Source organism: Lampris incognitus, chromosome 19 (genome assembly GCF_029633865.1).
Source record: "Lampris incognitus isolate fLamInc1 chromosome 19, fLamInc1.hap2, whole genome shotgun sequence".
Taxonomy (NCBI): domain Eukaryota; kingdom Metazoa; phylum Chordata; class Actinopteri; order Lampriformes; family Lampridae; genus Lampris; species Lampris incognitus.
This window is the reverse complement of record NC_079229.1, coordinates 29,784,579-29,800,068: the sequence shown is the minus strand read 5'-3', so window position 1 is coordinate 29,800,068 and position 15,490 is coordinate 29,784,579. Positions and strand designations below refer to the sequence as shown.

The 15,490-nt window shown below is 49.5% G+C and overlaps 1 protein-coding gene across 1 annotated transcript in view; it reads left to right on the top strand.

The window, feature by feature from the left end:
• The window catches only part of ccny (cyclin Y), a 75,304-nt gene that overhangs the window by 35,989 nt on the left and 23,825 nt on the right, over nt 1-15,490 (top strand). The window contains exons 2-3 of the mRNA XM_056299513.1: nt 8,354-8,428; nt 13,976-14,010. Of these exons, the coding sequence (XP_056155488.1) occupies nt 8,354-8,428; nt 13,976-14,010 (110 nt within the window). The remainder of the gene's footprint in view (nt 1-8,353; nt 8,429-13,975; nt 14,011-15,490) is intronic.

The following is a 15,490-nucleotide window of genomic DNA, read 5'->3' as shown; positions in this document are numbered from 1 at the left end:
AGAGAGAGATGGAGAGAGAGACAGCTGGAGAGAGGGGTAGAGAGAGAGAGGGAGACGTAGAAAGAGAGAGAGAGAGAGTGAGTGAGTGACAGAGAGAGACGGAGAGAGAGAGAGATGAGAGAGATAGACGGAGAGAGAGAGAGAGAGATGTAGAAAGAGAGAGATAGACGGAGAGAGAGAGAGGGAGAGAGAGATGTAGAAAGAGAGAGATAGACGGAGAGAGAGAGAGAGAGAGAGAGAGAGTGAGCAAGTAGCAACAAGAAAGGAGTAAATATTTCGACTGAGGGCTTGAATCCCTTGCTTGTCATCCCGAGAGACTCTGTTGTGCATTGTCAAGGTTTCAGGTAGACAAACGGCGGTGCCGTGGAGTTTTAAGTTGGGGGAGATGAGGGATGGAAAGACTTGTTTGAGAGAGGGAGAGGGAGAGAGAGGGGGGGAGAGAGGGAGGGAGAGAGTTTAGATACGTCCCGGTACTTCTGCGCTGCCTTGACTGGAAGACGGCTTTACTGGGCCTCCCAACTCACTTCGCCTCGCAGACCGTGGCTTCCAGAGACTTGATAAGAAAAACAGTTGTGTGGGGCGAGGCCGGATCCCAAAATAGGTTTGTTTCAGTGTAAGATCGCGGTTAATTTCTATATTGGGCGCTTTGTAGGCAACGTAGGACCCCAAATCTCTCCACGCCGGCGGATGAAGGAAAACGACGGCGCTTTGAATTTAAAATAGCGATAAAACAATTTCTCCAGAGGTGTCCGTTGTACAAAGCTACCATCCGTTCTCTAGCTAGCTGCATCTGCATATTCGCCCGCACCACAGGTTTGATCTATTTTCCGACACTGACGAGGTCTTGGGATCTACTTTCAAAGGCTTCGTTGCAACAACAAAAAAAGAAAGAAGCAACCCAAAAAAGCCCAAACTGTGTTGTTGTCATCCTAATCATGTTGTGGGGGTATGTGGTTGACAGCTGGGTGGTCCGAGGGCACTGCCACGCGGCGCCATCTGGAGCTCCTCGGGGGGCTCCTCGGTGGTTCAGCCGGCAACCGCCGAAGGGTCTTTCTCTCTGGACCGATGTTTTGACCCGATGCCAGCCCTGCACCAGGCTGCCTAGCCTTTTGGCCCGGGCGGGGCGCCAGCTGACCACCAGCATCAGTCGTACTGCTATTCCTGTCATGAGCGTTACTCGCTGAGACGCTCGGGCCCGTGCACAAGAATATGATCGTCACAAGCCGTTCTTACCACCCCCCTCTCCAGAGGCACCTGCACACACACACACACACACACACACACACACACACACACACACACACACACACACACACACCCACACACACACACACATGCATGCACACATACAGCAGATATATGGACCAGATCGCTCTGGTCTTTGTCCGTGGTACATTCCTGACAATGGAGCGTGCCCTGTCGGTGTAACCGGCCTCCGGCTTCATTTCCTCAGCACTTCCTGAGAGACAGGAAGTTGTGTGCTCACGTCTTCCCTCGGCCAAAGGAAGGGAGAACTGTTGAGGGTGGTCCCCAGGCGGGAGAGGAGAGGAAGAGGGCCAGTGCAAAGAAAACGACCCTAAAACAGAGGTCGCTGTCGCCAGAGGGACACACCCCTGGCAGGGGGATACAGGCTGTGTCTGTAAGCCGCCTGCCTCCATCGAAAAAAAACAAAAACAAAACAAAAGCGCTCCCAACGGTGTGTATTGGACTAAGTTTAAGAGGAGAATTCAAGTTCCTTTTGCGGTCCGGTAGGGCAGGGCAGCGCACTAATTCAGAATTAAAAAGGATCGCTTATCGCCTTTCAGTGGTTTAGTATTGGAATGAAAATCAGATGTTGTGTCGTGTCATATGTGAAAACTAGATTTTGTGTGATGTTACACTTTACATTACCAAGCAGTTCAACTTGTGTTCCTTCCGCTTCTGGTGTGGGAAGATGGTGGCGTGAACTTGTGTTTGCGGCGGCCTCACCCAGTACCGTCCACGCAGTGTCTTTGTCCACATCTGCGTCTAAGTTTTGTCTTCATTTGATGGCTGGGAGAGCTGGAGCTGGATCAGCTGGGAGAGCTTGGTCTGCTGCGTCCTGTGGGCCCAGGGACCACCACCCTGCCCGGGGCTGTACCCAAAGAGGAAACACCTAGGGCGGTCTGACAGGACACGGAAGCGGTGCGGGCTAAGCTAACACCGAGGACGGTCTGGCGGCGGCCTCGCCTGGCGTTGACTGTGTTTTTAGCGTCGTCGTGTGGAGTGCGGGGGAGGTCAGGCGGAGCGTTTCTGGCTGGGAGAGCTAGCTTTGGATCAGCTGGGAGAGCTTGGTCTGCTGCGTCCTGTGGGCCCAGGGACCACCACCCTGCCTGGGGCTGTACCCAAAGAGGAAACACCTAGGGCGGTCTGACAGGACACGGAAGTGGTGCGGGCTAAGCTAACAGCGAGGACGGTCTGGCGGCGGCCTCGCCTGGCGTTGACTGTGTTTTTAGCGTCGTGGTGTGGAGTGCGGGGGAGGTCAGGCGGAGCGTTTCTGGCTGGGAGAGCTAGCTTTGGATCGGCTGAGGGAGCCTGGTCTGCTGCGTCCTGTGGGCCCAGGGACCACGGCCCTGCCTGGGGCTGTACCCAAAGAGGAAACACCTAGGGCGGTCTGACAGGACACGGAAGCGGTGCGGGCTAAGCTAACACCGAGGATGGTCTGGCGGCGGCCTCGCCTGGCATTGACTGTGTTTTTAGCGTCATCATGTGGAGTGCGGGGGAGGTCAGGCGGAGCGTTTCTGGCTGGGAGAGCTAGCTTTGGATCGGCTGAGGGAGCCTGGTCTGCTGCGTCCTGTGGGCCCAGGGACCACCACCCTGCCTGGGGCTGTACCCAAAGAGGAAACACCTAGGGCGGTCTGACAGGACACGGAAGCGGTGCGGGCTAAGCTAACACCGAGGACGGTCTGGCGGCGGCCTCGCCTGGCGTTGACTGTGTTTTTAGCGTCGTCGTGTGGAGTACGGGGGAGGTCAGGCGGAGCGTTTCTGGCTGGGAGAGCTAGCTTTGGATCGGCTGGGAGAGCCTGGTCTGCTGCTTCTGGTGGGCCCAGGGACCACGGCCCTGCCCACAGCTGTGCACGAAGAGGAAACACCAAGAGTGGTGTAAAGCGGGGCAGGCTAGGCTAACTGCTAGCCCATGCAGACCGGCACTTCCGACAGTCGTCCTGGCTGGCGTTCGTTTCCTTGGACAGTGAATTTTTTTTAGGGTATGTTGGATAAGGAAGTTTCTGGATATGTGTTGTTGTGGTTTTTGTAGTTTTTTGTGGTTTGGATGTCTGTGTTTTTGTAGTTTTTGGATATGGGTTTTGTCTTTGTGTCGCGCTGCTGTGGGCAGGGGGAAACGATGTTCGGTTTCATTTCACGTACACAAGTACACGAAATGGAAGGACAAATAAATTGTTCCCGATTCCCGATGAACTTTGTCTGGATTTCGAGACACGGCGTTTTTATATATGTAAGCTGGTTTCCTGACACGTATCATTCCCATGCGACGTTCCCTGTGATTGTTGTGATAATATTTTTTCCTATCGCCCACCGCTACTGCTGTCATGTTGTTTGACGCCATATTTCTCATCTCCACATTTGATGAAATAATAATCTTATATTCACAAAAGGAGAACTTTGTAGCGAGACAAACCATTTTATCCACATCAAGGTCGTTGTCGCCTGCTGTCCATGTATCAACTAATGACATTGTAACCATTAGATGCCGGTGATTAGGTGATGTAACATGTTTGCATTAGTTAATATATTCGCTCAAAGCAGCTTTCATAACTCGACATTGAACCTACTCTGAACGACCTCCGGTGCTGGAGTCGTGGTGTTGGCACAGCGATGCCATGGCAGTGTTGTGTAGACTGATGGTGCTCTTCGTAAAGAATTAGCCGTGGGTTTGAGTCGTCTGCCTTTTCAGCTCTCCCTACCAGCACAGCATTATAACACCCCCCCCCCTTCTCTCCCATCTCTTTGCATCTTCCCACACTTCCATCTTTCATGTAGCGCTTTGTACCTACCCCTCCTACATCATAGATGTGTGCGTGTGTGTGTGTGTGTGTGTGTGTGTGTGTGTGTGTGTGTGTGTGCGTGTGTGTGTGTGTGCGTGTGTGTGTGTGTGTGTGTGTTCGTGAGACTCTGCATCCTTTGAGGTAATTCAAGTGCCTCCCACAAAGGAGGACATTTCAAAAGAGTCGGGACACAATACCCGCAGCACACGTAACCGCCACTGAAAACGCCTGTTGTGCTTGATCTCACGCCACGTCACTCTCCCGCAGCCGGCGGCTGTGCGGCTCCCGCATGAATGAAGTGATGACCGGCCCCCTGGTGGTGTGAAGTGAATAGACGCTCATGTTTAAGGCCAAAGATGTATCTAATAGGCAACGGCTCATTATTGCCAGCCAGCTACCCTCTCTCTCTCTCTCTCTCTCTCTCTCTCTCTCTCTCTCTCTCTCTCTCTCTCTCTCTCTCTCTCTCTCTCTCTCTCTCTCTCTCGCTTGCTCTCTTTCTCTCCCTCTCTCTCGCTCGCTCTCTCTTGCTCTCTCTCTCTCTCTCTCTCTCTCTCTCTCTCTCTCTCTCTCTCTCTCTCTCTCTCTCTCTCTCTCTCTCTCGCTTGCTCTCTCTCTCTCCCTCTCTCTCGCTCGCTCTCTCTTGCTCTCTTTCTCTCTCTCTCTCTCTCTCTCTCTCTCTCTCTCTCTCTCTCTCTCTCTCTCTCTCTCTCTCTCTCTCTCTCGCTTGCTCTCTCTCTCTCCCTCTCTCTCTCGCTCGCTCTCTCTCGCTTGCTCTCTTGCTCGCTCTCTCTGGCTCGCTCTCTCTCCCTCTCTCTCTCTCCCTCTCTCTCTCTCTCTCGCTTGCTCTCTCTCTCTCCCTCTCTCTCTCTCGCTCTCTCTCTTGCTCTCTTTCTCTCTCTCTCTCTCTCTTGCTCTCTTGCTCGCCCTCTCTCTCTTGCTCTTTCTCTCTCTCTCGCTCGCTCTTTCTCACTCTCGCTCTCTCTCTCTCTTGCTTGCTCTCTCTCTTGCTTGCTCTCTCTCTTGCTCTCTTTCTCTCACTCTTTCTCACTCTGTCTCTCTCTTTCTCTGTCTCTCTCCCTCTTTTCTTTCTCTCTCTCGCCCTCTCTTTCTCTCGTTCTCTCTCTTGCTCTCTCTCTTGCTCTCTTGCTGTCGCTTGCTCTCTCTTGCTCTCTTTCTCTCTCTCTCGCTCGCTCTCTCTTTCTCACTCTCACTCTCTCTTGCTCTCTTTCTCTCTCTCTCGCTCTCTTGCTTGCTCTCTCTCTCGCTCACTGTCTCTCTCTCACTCTCGCTCTCTTTCTCTGTCTCTCTCCCTCTTTTCTTTCCCTCCCTCGCCCTCTCTCTCTCTCTCGTTCTCTCTCTCCCTCTCTCTGTGTTTCTGGGTGTTGGTCTTCCTTCCCCCCTTCCGTTTCGATGACATCATCCACCGAGCCGTGAAGCCGCTGACGGGGGGACCGTCCCATGCGGTGTGTGTTTGTGTGCGCGTGAGTTTGAGCTCCGACAAGTTGGGTCATTCTTTTCTACTGAGGTGGAAACGGTCCTTTAAGTCCGTTTAAATCAATCCCAGAGTCGTCCTCATAAAGAAACCCCCGGTGGTGCCCTCCGCTGCTGTTTAATGGACCTGATTCGTGACGTATTTCAACCCGTGGAAAGTGAGCTCATTTGACTGGCTGTCCGTACGCTTTCACATCAGCATAGGCCAACAGCTGCTGGGTGACGCAGATCAGATGTGTGCGTGTGTGTGTGTGTGTGTGTGTGTGTGTGTGTGTGTGTGTGTGTGTGTGTGTGTGTGTGTGTGTGTGTGTGTGTGTGTGTGTGTGTGTGTGTGTGTGTGTGTGTGTGTTACATAGCAGTCCCTCAGTCACGGTAGAAACTCGGGTCTTATCTTTTGCATACCAAAGAAAGCGGGTCAGTATGTTAGCCATGGCGATGCTGGCCAGATTTGGGAAGAGGAGCGTGTGTGCACGGAGCTTGTTTTGTCTCGGCCTGGCGTCCTCTCCCGGATGTCTCCCCATCTGCCGCCCAATGGCTGCCGGGATGGGCTCCATCCAGCAGCCCCGCCACCCTGAGAGCAGGATAAGCGGTTTGGATAATGGATGGATGGATGGTTGACATGCTAGACATTCGGGAGTCGTCTTTATCACGCTCTTCTTACGTGTATTACGTTAAGGTTTTAGGCCGAGGGGCGTCCGGGTGGCGTGGCGGTCTATTCCGTTACCTAGCAACACGGGGATCGGCGGTTCGAATCCCAGTGTTACCTCCGGCTTGGTCGGGCGTCCCTACAGACACAATTGGCTGTGTCTGCGGGTGGGACACCGGATGTGGGTATGTGTCCTGGTCGCTGCACTAGCGCCTCCTCTGGTCAGTCAGGGCACCTGTTCGGGGGGGAATAGCATGATCCTCCCACGCGCTACGTCCCCCTGGTGAAACTCCTCACCGTCAGGTGAAAAGAAGCGGCTGGTGACTCCACATGTATGGGAGGAGGCATGTGGTAGTCTGCAGCCCTCCCCGGATCGGCAGAGGAGGGTGGAGCAGCGACCGGGACGGCTCGGAGGAGCGGGGTAATTGGACAGATACGATTGGGGTAGAAAAACATCAGAAGAAAAAAGAAAAAAGATGCATGCATGTTCTGGGTGGATGGATACGTCATCTTGAGTGTAGTTGTTCAGGATATTAAAGTAGTTGCTCCCTGCAACAACACGGCTCAACAACTGCAGCTGATCAAACAACACGTTGCCCTGCTTTTTGACAGAGGACCCCTTGTGGCAGACAGCGACAGCTGCAGGGTGTAAAAGCTGTAGGTTTAAACCGGAGGCAGATGTGGGCCAGGCTGGACAGGCGGTGATTGATTGTGAGTCGGCTGCGGTGAGTGCTCGGGCTTTGCAGAAGCCCCTGATGGCCGGGGAGTGTGCGGCGTTGTGGGTCCCATCACCCCGAGTCGTGTTTGTAGGGGCGGCGGCGTAAACCAAATCCGTCGCCTCTGCTGTGTGTGCTGGGTGCACTGATTTCTGCACCGCTGTTTGCACAGTGCCGGTAGCGGCGGACCGCCGGCCGGCCGGCGGAGACACGTGTTGGTTTTTCCACTCAGCTGTCCGCTTCAAGAGGACGGGGCGGCTACCCCACCCGGGTGGCGCGTGCTGTTCGAACACATCTGCGTGCAACCTCCACCTTTGTGTGGCTAGTCTGCTTTCAGACGCGTCAGAAAGCGGGTCGCGCAGTACGCTAAGCGAGGTTTCTCGGGAAATTTGTCGACGCAGCGGTGTGTGCGGGTCCTAAACGGGGGCGGGCGACACTCGGAAGAAGGTTTTGAAGCGTCTTTAAAGGAAAATGAGGCCAGAGGTTTTCTGCACAGGTGCGCTCATTGCTAATGGGTAATGACGTTGATTGAAGTAATAAAATGCCCCCCCCTGCACACAGAGCCTTTCCAACAGTGCCTACACCTACCAGAATGCATTGCGTGCAAGTTTCTGTACCCCCCCCCCCATTTTTTCTCCCCCATTGTACTTGACCAATTGTCCCACTTTTCCAAGCCATCCCAGTCGCTGCTTCCCCCCTCTCCCGATCCGGGGAGGGCTGCAGACTACCACATGCCTCCTCCCATACATGTGGAGTCGCCAGCCACTTTTCACCTGACAGTGAGGAGTTTCACCAGGGGGACTTGGTGATTAGGAGGATCACGCTATTCCCCCCAGTTCCCCCTCCCCCCTGAACAGGTGCTCTGACCGACCAGAGGAGGCGCTAGTGCAGCGACCAGGCCACATACCCACATCCGGCTTCCCACCTGCAGACACGGCCAATTGTGTCTGTAGGGAGGAGGTAACACAGGGATTCGAACCGGCGATCCCCATGTTGGTAGGCAACAGAATAGACCGCCACGCTACCCGGGACGCTCCCAAATTTATGTATTTTCATCCTCTGTGCTAATGTTGTGGGACATCATTTCCACAGCAGGAATCGTGGTTACCCTAGAAAACAAGAGGGTGTGTTGTTTGAACGGCGTCTTTAGAGTAGATTAGCACGAAGGTTAGAAACCCAACTAGGCTGTAGCTTTTCCATTCAACCAACCGACATCATGATATGTCGTCCAGCAGACAAAAAAAACCCCCAAAACAAAACACTGTCTTTCCCTGCCACCCCAGAGGTACTGAAACGTACCTGTGTAGCAGATAGACAGAGGTTAGGCTTGAAAATTGGCGAATTATCCCTTTAATGAATGACAGACGTCTCACTCGGGAACCGTGACTGAAGCGAGTCGGCTTTCACAGCAAGACGAACTGTCTTTCCTAGGCTGCTGTCTGTAAGATAACATGTCCTGTCTCTTCTCTGCCCCCCAGATCTACCTATGGAGTACAATCCCTCGGACCACCCCAGGGCCAGCACCATCTTCCTCAGCAAGTCGCAGACCGACGGTGAGCCGGCCTCCGTGATGTCCTAATTTCACGTCCCACAATGTGCAAAGGGATTTCTGTGCTCGAGAAGAAATTATGATTTTACTTTCCACAATAAAAAAACGACCCAACACAAGGGTCGCCGGTTCGAATCCCCGTGTTACCTCCGGCTTGGTCGGGTGTCCCTACAGACACAATCGGCCGTGTCTGCGGGCGGGAAGCCGGATGTGGGTGTGTGTCCTGGTCGCTGCACTAGCGCCTCCTCTGTTCGGTCGGGGCGCCTGTTCAGGGAGGAGGGGGAACTGGGGGGGGGTACATCCCCCCCTGGTGAAACTCCTCACTGTCAGGTGAAAAGAAGCGGCTGGCGACTCCACATGTCTGGGAGGAGGCATGTGGTAGTCTGCAGCCCTCCCCGGGTCGGCAGAGGGGGGTGGAGCAGCGAGAGTGGGGCAATTGGACGGATGCAACTGAGAGGAAAGGGGGAGGTGGGGATCCAAAAAAAAACAAAACATGATGTCATTTCAGTTGATGCAGCCTCCAGGTGGAGGGAGGCGCACAGCAACGCCAGCAGAGTCACATTTCCCTTTGCAACAGTTACACAACTGATCTCATTAATTAACACACCGTCAACCCGACGGAGAAATAAGCCGGTGTGGTTTCGGGTTCGAAAGAAAACCTGCACGCGCGGGGTCCTCCGTGAAGCAGGGTGGAGGAAGGGATCTGGTGGGCGTGGGACTGTTTGGTTCGACAGTAATACGATGTTTGATTAAACGGCGTGGGGGACGAAGACGTCCTTCGGCTTCAGATATAATCTGCTCGCTGTGACGATAAGTGGTTTAAAATACCTCATTAGCATATCCCGAAGAGGAGCCGGGAGGTGTGCAGCCTGCAGGATGTGGTTTTAGTCTAATATTCTGGTGTTTGCTGAGCCTCCTCGTTTTGCCTTTTTGTTTTTTGTGTGTTATCAAGCTGTGTGTCCTTATGTAAGTGTAGGTTGGCCTAGTTTCAGAAAATACCCACAGCTGTCAGGATGCAAACAATACCAGGACTTATTTATTAATTATTACCGTCAAAACCGCGGGGGGGGGGGGGGAATGAACAGTGTCCACCGCTGATGAAGACTTTCTGTGTCACACATGCAAAAGATATCTCGTTGGTGAATATGCATCATGTTTATCCTCCAACGAGTCAGCAAAACACCTGTCAATCAATGTCCCAACCAACTACCCAAAACAACTGTAAGGCTTTATCATATACCATACCATGTACTTACTTTATACTTATCATATACCATACCATATACTTACTTTATACGTATCATATACCATACCATGTACTTACTTTATACTTATCATATACCATACCATGTACTTACTTTATACGTATCATATACCATATCATATACTTACTTTATACTTATCATATACCATACCATGTACTTACTTTATACTTATCATATACCATACCATGTACTTACTTTATACTTATCATATACCATACCATGTACTTACTTTATACTTATCATATACCATACCATGTACTTACTTTATACTTATCATATACCATACCATGTACTTACTTTATACCTATCATATACCATACCGTGTACTTACTCTATACTTATCATATACCATATCATATACTTACTTTGTACTTATCATATGCTATATTATATACTTATTACATGCTATATTATGTACTTATCATATACTTATTATACTATATTATATACTTATATACTTATCATATACCATATCATATACTTATCATATACTTATTATACTATATTATATATTTATATACTTATCATATACCATATTATATACTTATCATATACTTATCATATGCTATATTATATACTTATCATATATTATATTATATACTATATTATATACTTATATGCTATATGATATACTTATTTTATACTTATCATATACTAGATTATATACCTATCATATACTTATCATATGCCATATTTTATACTTATCATATACTTGTTATACAATATTATATACGTATCATATACTATATCATATACTTTATCATATACTTATTATACAATATTATACACTTATCATATACTTATCATCCTTATCATATACTTATCCTGTTCGATATCATATACTTATCATATACTATATCATATACTTATCATTTTCTTATCATAATTATCATATAATATATTATATACTTATCATATACTTATCATAAACTATATCATATACTTATCATAAACTATATCATAAACTATATCATATACTTATCACATACTATATCATATACTTATAATACTTATTGTATACTTATCATATACTTATCATACTTATCATATACTATATTATATACTTATCATATACTTATATCCTTATCATATACTTATCATACTTATCATATAGTACTTTATATACTATATGTATACTTATCATATACTTATCCTGTATGATATCATATATTTATCATATATTATATCATATGCTTATTCTACTTATCATATAATTATGTACTATATGATATATTTATCATATACTTATATCCTTATCATATACTACTTATCATATACTACATCATATACTTATCATGCTTATCATATACCACATTATATACTATATTATACACTTATCATATACTTATCATAGACTTATCATACACTATATTATATATGTATCATATACTTAACATATACTATATTATGTACTCATCATATACTATGTTGTATATACTTATTATATACCTATCATATACTTTTTATCATAACAAATACTTTCTGTATAATAGCAAGGGCGATTAAATCATATAAACCAAGTTTCAGTACAAACGTCCTGTAGAACCGTGTGATGACTGTGTGTTTCAGGAAGTGAACAGGTTTATGGACACACTTTCAGTCTCATCACATTTATTTTACACACACACACACACACACACACACACACACACACACACACACACACACACACACGTGTAAGTGACTGCAGCCTGCTGTGCATAGTATCTGTGTGTCAGTAACAAACAAAGAGACAACTTGGAGTGTGTGTTTTGCAGTTGCTGTGCCCAGCAGAAGAGGTAGGTGTGTGTGGAGTGGTCTTGGTAGGTGGGCAGGCTTGTGGACTGTGTGTGTCTGGGCTGAGCTGGTCTCATAATGTGGTCCCTGCTGGCTGCATTATGTCTTCTGTCAGCAGCCGAGCTGCATCTGCTGTGAAATTACTGCTATCGCCACGCCTGTGTGACACACGCATGTGTGTTTGTGTGGACCAGCATACTTGTGTGTGTGTGTGTGTGTGTGTGTGTGTGTGTGTGTGTGTGTGTGTGTGTGTGTGTGTGTGTGTGTGTGTGTGTGCGTGCGTGCATGCATTTTTGCTTTTGGTGTGTGTTTGTGGGGGTTGTGTGTGTGTGTATGTGTGTGTGCGTGCATTTTTGCTTTGTGTGTGTGTGCATGCATTTTCACTTTTGCTGTGTGTGTGTGCATGTGTGTTCTTACATTTTTGTGCATATCAGAGAGACATGTGTACTAGGGCTGCATAATAATGACTGAAGAAATCCTTCTTTTGGTAGTGCTTATGACAGGGACTACTTTTTCACTCTTCAATGGCAGTGCTTAAATGTGTTTATGTTTTTTTGGGTTTTTTTTTTACGTGTGTAAGAGAAAAAAAAATCCATCCCAATGGGAAGTTGAGAGCATGAGAGCATCATAGAGAGCGTCATGATCCATCATGGAGAGCGTCACGATCCATCATGGAGAGCAGCATGATCCATCATGGAGAGCGTCATGATCCATCATGAGAGCATCATGATCCATCATGGAGAGTGTCATGATCCATCATGGAGAGCATCATGATCCATCATGGAGAGCGTCATGATCCATCATGGAGAGCATCATGATCCATCATGGAGAGTTTCATTATCCATCATGGAGAGCGTCACGATCCATCATGGAGAGCAGCATGATCCATCATGGAGAGCAGCATGATCCATCATGGAGAGCGTCATGATCCATCATGAGAACATCATGATCCATCATGGGGAGCATCATGATTCATCATGAGAACATCATGATCCATCATGGGGAGCATCATGATTCATTCAGTCTGAGATCAGTTGTGCAGCCCTGATGATGACGTGAGAGACCGCTGACTGCTTCTTGTTACAGAGCAGCACACACAGTCTTGTCTGCTCAGGGAAAGTCATGTCTGTGGTGTGTGATAGAGAGAGAGCGAGGGAAAGAGAGAGAGAGAGAGAGAGAGAGAGAGAGAGAGAGAGAGAGAGAGAGAGAGAGAGAGAGAGAGAGAGAGAGAGAGAGAGAGAGAGAGAGCGAGGGAGAGAGAGAGAGAGAGGTGGAAGACAGAAAACATGGAGCTGAGAGGTGCGAGACTAGACGACGTCAGTGTGTTTGTGGTGCTTTGCTCTGCATCTGTTCTCGTTTGCTTTGCCATCTTCTCCTTGTGTGTTCTCTTACAGAGCAAACACACACACACACACACATACACACACACACACACACAACAAGGCACTCTGTGAAACTAGCTCATCTTTCGAGGGTAAATCTCCAACTGACAAATCAACCAGAGTCATTAAGCAGAAGGGGCGTCCGGGGTGGCGTGGTGGTCTATTCCGTCGCCTACCAACACGGGGATCACCGGTTCAAATCCTCATGTTACCTCTGGCTTGGTCGGGCATCCCTACAGGCACAATTGGCCGTGTCTGTGGGTGGGAAGCCGGATGTGGGTATGTGTCCTGGTCACTGCACTAGCGCCTCCTCTGGTCGGTTGGGGCGCCTGTTCGGGGGGGGGAACTGGGGGGAATAGCGTGATCCTCCCACGCGCTACGCCCTCCTGGTGAAACTCCTCACTATGAGGTGAAAAGAAACGGCTGGCGACTCCACATGTATGGGAGGAGGCGTGTGGTAGTCTGCAGCCCTCCCCGGGTCGGCAGAGGGGGTGGAGCAGAGACCGGGACGGCTCGGAAGAGTGGGGTAATTGGCCGGGTACAACTGGGGAGAAAAATGTGGGGAAATCCACCAATTCCATTATCTGAACCGTCCTGCTCTCAGGGTCACGGGGGGATGCTGGAGCCTATCCCAGCAGTCAGTGGGCGGCAGGCGGGGAGACACCCTGGACAGGCCGCCAGGCCGTCATAGAGCTGGAAAAAATGGGGAAAAAAAAAAAAAAAAGAGCAGAATCAACGACGCGAGTGACCGGTTTTTTGATGAACATTGTGGAGTGAAATCAGAGAGACCGGAAAGAAAACCCGCCGTTAAATAAAAGAGTAACTACGCTGGATGCAGCGTACATTCAAGTGGGCCCGGAGGACGAGTGGTTTTCTGGTTCGTCTTGCCCCGCGCGCCATCTGTCAGTGCATCATTTACACTTCCCCACAAAAGGAAGTCTTCCAACATGCAGTAGGCTTCATGTATGGTAAAATAACCGGTGTAGTGTGAGTGTGGCGTCCTTCATCACCCAGTTTTTACTTGAGGATACCCTTGGTAAACACTGCCCCCTGTCTGCGGGGGCTCTGTATTGCACCGTTCTGCAGCGCTCTGACTTGTCTTGTCTCTCCCTGTCTGTTCCTCCTCAGTGCGAGAGAAAAGGAAAAGCCTCTACATCAACCACGTGAGTATGACCTCATATCCTGTACCACCAGGGAGGCGTAGTTTTCTGTCACGGGGACAGAGGGTGGGGGCTTATGTTTCCAACCGATGTGTTTTGTATGTATATTTGTGTCTCCAGGACCAGCTTATTTTGGATGTTGTGCTTTGTGTAGATGGTAATTGTAGTCTCTCGTTATTTTTGCAAGTTCACGCACATTTCGGAGAACAAGGTAAAGTATCACCCAGCCTGCTCATTCATTGACGTCCTTCTGTCTCACATGTCACACAGGTTTCACTTAAACCCCCTGTCACCCCCTCTGTTATCAGCCCAAGTCTTTAGACACAGCGAGTCGGGGCCGTCCGGGTGGCGTGGCGGTCCGTTCCGTTGCCTACCAACACGGGGATCGCCGGTTCGAATCCCCGTGTTACCTCCGGCTCGGTCGGGGCGTCCCTACAGACGCAATTGGCAGTGTTTGCGGGTGGGAGGCCGGGTGTGGGTATGCGTCCTGGTCACCGCACTAGCGCCTCCTCTGGTTGCTCGGGGCGCCTGTTTGGGGGGGGGGGGGAACTGTGATCCTTCCACGCGCCACGTCCCCCAGGTGAAACTCCTCTCTGTCAGGTGAAAAGAAGCGGCTGGCGACTCCACATGTATGGGAGGAGGCATGTGGTAGTCTGCAGCCCTCCCCGGATAGGCAGAGGGGGTGGGGCAGTTACCGGGACGGCTCGGAAGAGTGGGGTAATTGGCCAAGTACAGTTGGGGAGAAAAATAGGGGGGGGGTGGACAGAGCAAGTCAATGTTCCACAGTGCTTTTAGCCAGACGATCCATCGCCTCATAGTGTGGCCATCATTGCCCAGCATTACCCGAGCCCCTGCGTTTCACCAAGCCTTGTCAGATACACCAGGACACAGCAGACAGCGCCCCCGGGCTTCCACTCGAGTTTATGTCAGTTGCATCTTGACAGCGGCAGCTAAAAATACTTGGTTTTGTAACAGCTTTTATTTTTTCTACTTGCAGAAAAGTTTCCAGGCGCTTTAAATTGTTCCCCGACTCTTTTTGTGCAACCCCAAAGTTGTTCAAAATGTATGAATCGAGGTTGTTCTGATGTGATGTGATTATGTCCCTCTGCTGGGGACATTTCGCCATGAATAGCAAAAGTGAAGGATTTTTTTTTGAAGGATGTTTTACTGTCGTAAAACGCTGTGATGTCACCGTACAAATACCTGGAGGGACGGCTTTGTCCAAAGACACGTCTGTGCCCCATGGTAGTCATCCATCCATCCAGCCATCCATCGATCCATCCATCCATCCATCCATCCATCCATCCATCCATCCATCCATCCATTATCCAGACCGCTTCTCCTGCTCTAAGGGTCGCGGGATGCTGGAGCCTATCCCAGCAGCCATTGGGCGGCAGGTGGGGAGACACCCTGGACAGGCCGCCAGACCATCTGATTAGCCCTTTTGTTCAGTGGTTAAATAATTAATCAAGCAATTAAGTTT